The 8052-nt window shown below is 38.5% G+C and overlaps 1 protein-coding gene across 1 annotated transcript; it reads right to left on the bottom strand.

The window, feature by feature from the left end:
• Positions 1-582: 582 nt before the first annotated feature.
• On the bottom strand, positions 583-7727 carry LOC104514995 (F-box only protein 3-like; the record flags this gene model as incomplete). Its single annotated transcript, XM_010158820.1, has 6 exons — positions 583-1109; positions 2814-3004; positions 3391-3506; positions 4426-4548; positions 5384-5468; positions 7682-7727. Coding segments are annotated over 6 exons (687 nt in total), but the record flags the coding sequence as incomplete, so codon positions are not given.
• Positions 7728-8052: the final 325 nt, after the last annotated feature.

The raw sequence follows: 8052 nt of genomic DNA, 5'->3' as shown, positions 1-8052 counted from the left end.
TTATTGATGACAATGGAAACAAAAAAAAAAGTGATAAAGCAAACAGATTGTTCTTTAAATATAATTTTCTAGTCATCTGGAGTTCTCTCAGGGCCCCCCTCTTCCCCCCCCCCCTTTTTTTTTTTACTTCAGGAGTAGTTACAAAATTCCATAAAGAATTTAGAGAAAGAGGATATTTCAACGTAAATTTGTCACCTATGACAAAGTCAGAACAGCAAACATTATATAAAAGAAAAAAAAACCTCAAAACATATTTACAAATTCATACTTCGTAGTAATTGACAAATTTCTTGGTTACCGAGTGGCAGATTATGCATGGATGCTACATTCCAAAAGGCATTATCCAATCAGAGTCTCTTAGCACAAGATTAAGCTGAAAGACAGATTGTCCAAAAATAAGGCCAGTTTCATTCCTCATTTCTGTGTCTGATGACTAGAATTTTCTGGTACTTCTATGTTAATAAAAAACAGAGCATAAGAGCAACTGATCTCACCCAAATGGAATACACAGATCAAACTGCAAGTTTCATTCTTAGCAGGAGTTATCAAGAGTAGAAACTCATAAGAAAGGACAACAGTATACACCTTTTTTTTGCCATCTTGTCTATTGCTAATTTTAAATGCTTGTATAGAAACAAATCCCTACACCGTACTTGCAGTATGACCATAAATAGGCAATAGTTTAAGAACATAAGATATGATTACCTTGAACTATCAAGCTGTTTCGCACTTCAGAAAAAAGTGAAAAAAGCCCAAACACCTTGTTCTTCCTCTCCCTCTCCCCCATCCCAACCCCCCCAGCCCCATTTCCAAACCAGGAAAAAGAAAGTTATACTCTGATGAATATTAGAACTGGCACCAACATTCATGCTAGTTGCCCTGATGTGCAACAGAAAGTTCATTCACAATAGTCAGAAACATCCTTATGCATTAGCCCCAAAGAGTTCAGCTTCTGAAAACAGTTTTTTTTGAAAAAAATCCCATCAGGTATGACGTGGACAGCGTCCAGAAGGTGCAGGAATGTCCAACACTCTACGTCGATCTTCATATTCATCAGTGTCTGTGGAATCTTCATCTTCATCTACTGCATATTCATTATGATTTGTTTCCTAATACAAAACACATCCATATTTAATTAAAACATTCTATCCCAGCTAGTCATAAGAAAGAACTACCAAGAAAACTGCCTAGAAAAATCTGGTCTGCACTATCACGTCCATTAGCTGAAGTAAACATTGTGATCTACGTCCAAAACCCTCTCCTTACAATCCCAAAGTTTCACTTGCAATAGAGGTTGTTTTGCCAAACGACCTGATCTTTAACTCAGTAAGTATCCAATAGCCTTCATGATTTCATATACACAACTATGTAAAGCCACAATTCAGTACCTAAGCTGTGCCAATTTTCTTGGTGGCTTATGCTTTTATTAAAAGTAGTTTAAAGACAAAGGGTCATTACTACCTCTAAAACAGAGGTAGAGCAAAGGAGAAAAGCAAATTATTTTTACAGTCAGCTGAATGGAAGGAGGTTACAACTCCCATAAATGTGAGCAAGAGTGAAGAGAAGCAGTTTTCTGTTGAAATATCGACATCTACTGGCACCTAATTGTTAGAGCTGCCAGTACTGAGTGTCTTAGGTCTCTGGAAGGTGACAAAACGCCCAAGCAGATGTCTATCCCCTACAGGAAAGGCTCAATGCTCACAGAAAAACTTGCAAGTTCCGAGTCACTAAATAAGGGCTACGCTAGTGATAAAAATCAACAAAGCATTCTTCTCTAAATGTGCCAAAGCAAAGGGAGACCTGCAGTCTCCAAACCGAAACTACATTATAATGAAGAGGAAGCTACATACCGTACCCATCTGCAAAGTCATTAAGTGGCTTTATGGAATGTATTTTTAGTGAGAACTAATGGTCATCATATAGACTGCTGTAATTTTTGAAGTGTCAATTAGCTGAAACTTTCCTTGTTGAAGAAAGTAGATATGCTATTGAGGCTAAACCAGTGTGGTCATACCAAAACAAAGTATCGGCAAGAACTATGAAATCCAAACAGTTCATGCCATGCCATGTTTCTAGGTACAAATTAAGAAGTGAGGCATCTCCTTAAAGCAAAACAGGCAAACAAAGCTTAACACTGCTGTAGTCGGCATAATTAAAAATATGCCCTGAACAGACATACATACACACACACGTATGTATTTCTGTGCATCCTGAGAGGCACTTGTGGTCAGACACAGGACAACAAGACAGTCGCCTCCTACCTCTGTCGAGAGCCCACAGGGCCCCCTGATCTCACCAATACAACCAGGTTTGACCTTGATACCAGACAGAAGGGAGGACTTGAGGAGGAAGACTCACAGCCATGTGCAGCATCCTACGAAAACTAGGGCCAAGGGTCTTGACTTCAACTGGTAGCATTACGGAGCAATGAGGAGACATGGCTTTCCCAACGTACAAACTGCCCACAAAGATCACTACGGTTGGTAACTAGTCTTAACTGGAGCAGGTTTTGTATGGAGTTATCAATCTGAATAACTCTCAGTACTGTAGATTCTGCACCAGAATTGTTTTCCTATTAATAAACATTGCAGAAGCTGAAAAAAATTCATACAGACTGGATGATACTTCTACCTTTTTTTTTTTTTTGAGAAATCGTTCTGCAAAAAAGTGATTTTAAAAAAAAATGAAAACCAAAAAATGACATGACATTGAAGTTTAAACACAGCGACACTATTGAAATGAATCCAACTGTTCTCAGAAACAGGAGGTCAAGAAAAAAAATCTAGGAGAAGCACAACTGCATCTTTGCTTACCATTCGTGCTGTAGACACCTTGAATGTTGGACACACCATGTGAAATCTGGGAATTGTGACGTTAAAGAATTTTTCCTTGTAGTAGAGGCAATGGAAGGTGTAATACCCCTCCATATATCCAGATGTTGTGGAAAACGTAGTACAACTGGTATATTCATAGACTCTCCCTGGACTGATAATTGGAAACTCCCCTGTTGGTAAAACATTAGATCACAAGACTAAGGACTGAAGTAGAACTACAATTCAGCAATTTGCTAAAGCACTTGCACCCCACAACATATTCAGGCAGATGATTTTGTATTCCAGTGGATGCATAAATGATTCTCAGCCATTACTGATGTTAAAAAACTGAAGAGCAGTAAATTATCAGGATGTTCAGACATCCCCTGCAAAACAACTTTAAAGACAAAATGGATGGATACGTATCTCCTTCTTTCGATCAACCAAATTATTTTGATAGAAACCATACAACCACCACCCCCTGTCACCACACTGAACAGCTAAAAACGTCACTTTCATAACACGTACGTTCAATACACTCTCTCTGTTGGGGTCGTAAAAGCAAGCCATAACTTACCAACTACTCCAGGACCTTGCACTTCTTCTACGTCACCTTTGGCATTTGTTATTCTCCAGTATCGACTGTCCAGCTGACAAGCCTTCTCAGGAAGAGCATCTTTGGACATTTCAATTCTAGAAGACAAACAGCATACTTCACGGTTATGTAACTACTTCATTCATTTTAAAAAATGCTTTAGTATCACTGGGATCTCTCCAAGTGGACTGGGCAAAAAAAACACCACCCTGAGATAAAGTATACTGAATCAGTTGTTGGGATCCACCTCCATGCCTCTGCTTCACTATTGTTATCTACCCTTTTCTAAATCATAATAACCACTCATAACTTCTTTCCCCCACCCGTCACTGTACAATTACCACCTCAACCGGTACTTTGCATATCTGAATCATAGAATGGTTTAGGTTGGAAGGGACCTTAAAGACCATCCAGTTCCAACCCCCCTGCCATGGGCAGGGACACCTTCCACTAGACCAGGTTGCTCCAAGCCTCATCCAGCCTGGCCTTGAAGACGGACAGAGATGGGTCATTATATTTAGCCACAGAAGTAACCCCATACCAAAGAGTGACATTAAAGGTAAGATAAGGGGAATCGGACACTGCACCTCATGTTGGTTTCCTCGATGGCTTGAATTAGCAAGAGATACAGCATGCAACGCAGCAAGTCTCTCTCTCTGATTTAAGCCACAACACATTGTAAAGCAAAACAGGGTACGCTTTTTGTGTTTGAGTTTGGTTTGGGTTTTGGTTGTTTTTTCTGTGGGGTTGTTGGTTTTTTTTAATTACTGAAAACTGAAATGTATATCAAATACAATAACTACCTATAATCTAGTTTATAGAAATTGTTAGGAGTCAGCAAAATTACATATAAAACACGATTTAGCTTTTTTTTTAAATTAAGCAATATATGTTGAGCACATCCTATCCATTATAGTACATTTATGAATGCTGTGCATAAATTTGCAACAACTGATCCTCTGAACATTGCATATGTCTTTCCTGTGTTGTAAGAGCCAATTCAGTTGTTATTTTTACCTGATTCTGTAAGTGAAGAAATAATGCGGTGGATGTACAGAACTGAGTTCAGGTAGAAAAGATGTGGACACAGACACAGTAATATCTCCTGTGGTAGCAACACATTCTTTATCATGCACATACCTAAAGAAAGGAAGGCATTAATTCTGCATGTAAATCTGTACACTCAATACAGAAAACTAAACACAATGTCATTAGTTAGTTACTAGTAAGAGTACTGTCATGCTCTGTTAGAAGTAACTCTCTTTTTCTTTTGGCAGTTAAAAAAGAATGCATGAACACAGTGTCTACACGATGTATACTTCCCCATCACCTAAACTCATAGAGCTGTGGAACTTTCTGTACCTCCTTTAATGCTGGTATTAAGCTACGTGTATAATTTGATCTGAAGTCAATGAAAACATTTGTTTAATAAGGATGTGTCATTACGCTATTTAAAAACCCCAAAAACTAGAAACCCCTCAAGCAAATTAATTTACAGATCAGGGACTTGGTTCAATAGCATCCCGGTTAGACAGAATGAAGGTTCTTGCTTGTATTTAGAAGAAATTAAAAGTGCATGAAGATTCAAACACCAGAACAAGTCCTGATTGTTTCTATATCCAACAGTGCTATTCTAGAGCTCAGTTCATCGAAACAACTGCTTTTTTAGTAACTTGGAACAGCTGTGCAGCAGCGGCACTCTCAAGGCAAGCAAAACATCATTATGCTGCTAGCAAAACTTTACACCTCTTATAATGCACAATTCTGGTCCCATTAATGCAAAGTTACAAACTCTGAAGCTTCTAGTAAAAAATAAAAGGTTTTTTTATTCTGTTTTACAGCTTTATCTTGTACATTTCACACAGTTTCTTCTCTCTCTTTTGTATCAGACACCCATAACTACTTGGAAAGAGGTCAGCATTCTAAAAGAAGCACCGAAACCCTGCAGCGGGGTTATAAATCCCAGTCACTATACCTGAAAATCTGGTCTCTGATGATAGGATAACCACCAGTTACAACTTTGTGTACATAGGATGTAAACCATTCCAAGTAGGATGTACCTAGATGACAAAGAAGAAAAGTATTCACAACGACAGGCGAATTTACCACTAAGCACATTACAATAAATACATCAAAGAAACATTTTAAAGCTTTGTGTATTTTTATTATGAACTCTCAGGCTTGTTTAGATGAGTCAGTCAATATTCCAGTCCATTCTACCAATAAAGAACTAAGAAAGAGTGCATACACCAGAAATGACACAGCAAACAGAGAATCTCTTAGCTACGTATTTCACATTATAAGCACAGTCTTCAAACGCCGGTGTCCCTGATCATCTGGTTACCTGCTCACAGCTGTTCTGCTACGACTGGGAAAGAAGACAAGCATAGTGGCCTGCACTAACTGTATAGCTATTCCCAGCTATTCTGCCTACAAAAGGCATGCAAGCCTGCTAGTGGATTTATGGACTTAGGTTTGATATCCAGGTGGATAGTATGAATAGTAGGTAGACAACATCGACAGCCTTTCCCTTGTCCACTAAGAAACACGCTAGCAAGTTGCAGAATTTCTCTCTCGTTACAAGCAGGGATAAGTCACAAACATACTCTGCACTCCTCCTACAAACCCAGAAGACTAAGGCTCTATGTCATTCCAAAGAACCTGGGATTGTCACATGCTTACAGCCGTTGTCTGAGAACAGTTTTTCATACACCTACAGCCATCATTTAGGAACAGCTTGATTACTAAGTAGACAGTCAAGCTGTCACATTTAACTCTAAAAAAAGTGTGTTTCATGCAAGACATACCGGTATTCTGTAAAAGAATTTCTCAGCCATAAATCTTCCAAGCATTGCAATATAGGATTCAATAGAAAAGTACAGAGTTCTTCAACTATTTGTCAACATTACTGATACAAAACTGGATTTAAGCTGAAATGCTAAGAAATCGTTATCCTCACCTTCACTACACGTTATCAAGTATTACCACTCCTATTAGATTAAGTGTACTTACCACTTCTTCCTCTGAGCAAGAGCTGTGTGTACTGTCCTTTGATCTTTTGGAAGTCTAAGAAACTCCAAGTTTATTATCCTCCTTTCTACCACTAATCCGCAAAATGCAAACCTTGTATAAAAGTAACTCCGAATGGAGAAAGCGGATGAGTTTACCCCGTCACCTTCAAAATGACAAGATAAACGCTGCATGTGAAACTTCCCCGCCACCCTGCGATAAGCCAAGGTTAACTCTTTCAGCCAAGTGGAACACATTTAAATATGATGTCAGATCACCTCCCCACTGACTAATCCTCAGGCAGAGGGGAGGAAGTAACCAAACTCCTGAGCTTTCACTACACCTTTCCTATGATGATTCTAAAGTACACAATGCATTCTGCAATAAGACCTTTGAAAAAACATGACAGGTTGACTACTTCACACTGAAATCAGTTCAGACAATCAATCAGTACACAGAAAGCTTTCCTATAATTAGCATGGCTAAGAGTTTGTCTACCTCCAACCCAAACCAGCAATGGTACAGCACTGCCTAATGCGGTTTCTCACTGCAATATTAATACATATACCCTAAGAAATGTGCAAGGCTAAACTTTAATATTAATTTTGGTGCCATGTGTTACACATCTGCTTTCCCACTGAGCGAAAGGAATTTAGACATAGCCACAGTTACCAGATTGCAGTGAATTAACAAAAAGAAATAATCAAAACACTATTCCAGTCATGTACATGTCAGATGGATGATCACAACAGATCACTGCATAATCAAACAACAGTTACAGAGTTTTCCCCTTCCCTTCTCTAAACCTTTGAACAAAGCAATCAGGCAAATGAAAAATCCAGAAAGGTTTTCTTCTGCACCTATGTTTATAGTTAATTATATTTCAATAACGGACACAAAATATTTTCAACTTCTAACATGGTTGCAAAAACTGCGGGGGGGGGGGAAACCTGTCTTTTCACATGGGTGTTGCATTTAATAACTGCTTACATCACCTCCACAATGGCTAAGTATTTTTGATGTTGCTCATCTTGTTAGACAGGTTAGTATACTGAATGACTTGTAGGCAAGACACACAGAAGTACAAGCTTTAGTATAGAAAAACTGCACCTCATTTCAAGTAACTGCTGATGTTTTAAAGCAGGTTAGAGTCATACAAGTAGCACAGAAAATATAGAACATTTCCTTTGTTCAAGACATAGACATGCATTTTCTGAACAGTGCAATTAAAATATTCTGCAGAATATTTTGTCTAAAGTGTTACCTGTAATAAACATATCAATAGCAGATGGATTGCGAGCCATTTGGTCCTAAAAGGGAAAGAAGGTTATGGATGTATTAGAAGAGCATTAGACTTTCAAAAGTAAAATTCAACACCTGAAATATAGAGAACACTATCCCTATATTCACTAAACCTAAATACTGGCTGCTCAGTAGATCATTAAACTCCCGGTCAGATATTCATAGATATAACACACACCTGTCCCCATGGGTGATCATGTAATCACAGAATCATAGAAAACTTTTAGGTTGGAAAAGACCTTTAAGATCATCAAGTCCAACCACTAACGTAGCACTGCCAAGTCTATCACTAATCCATGTCCATAAGGACCTCATCCACACATCTCAAATCCC

The sequence above is a fragment of the Eurypyga helias genome, unplaced genomic scaffold, assembly GCF_000690775.1.
Source record: "Eurypyga helias isolate BGI_N326 unplaced genomic scaffold, ASM69077v1 scaffold13179, whole genome shotgun sequence".
Taxonomy (NCBI): domain Eukaryota; kingdom Metazoa; phylum Chordata; class Aves; order Eurypygiformes; family Eurypygidae; genus Eurypyga; species Eurypyga helias.
Note: the sequence above shows the minus strand (reverse complement) of the source record. Positions and strands in the feature narration are given on the sequence as shown.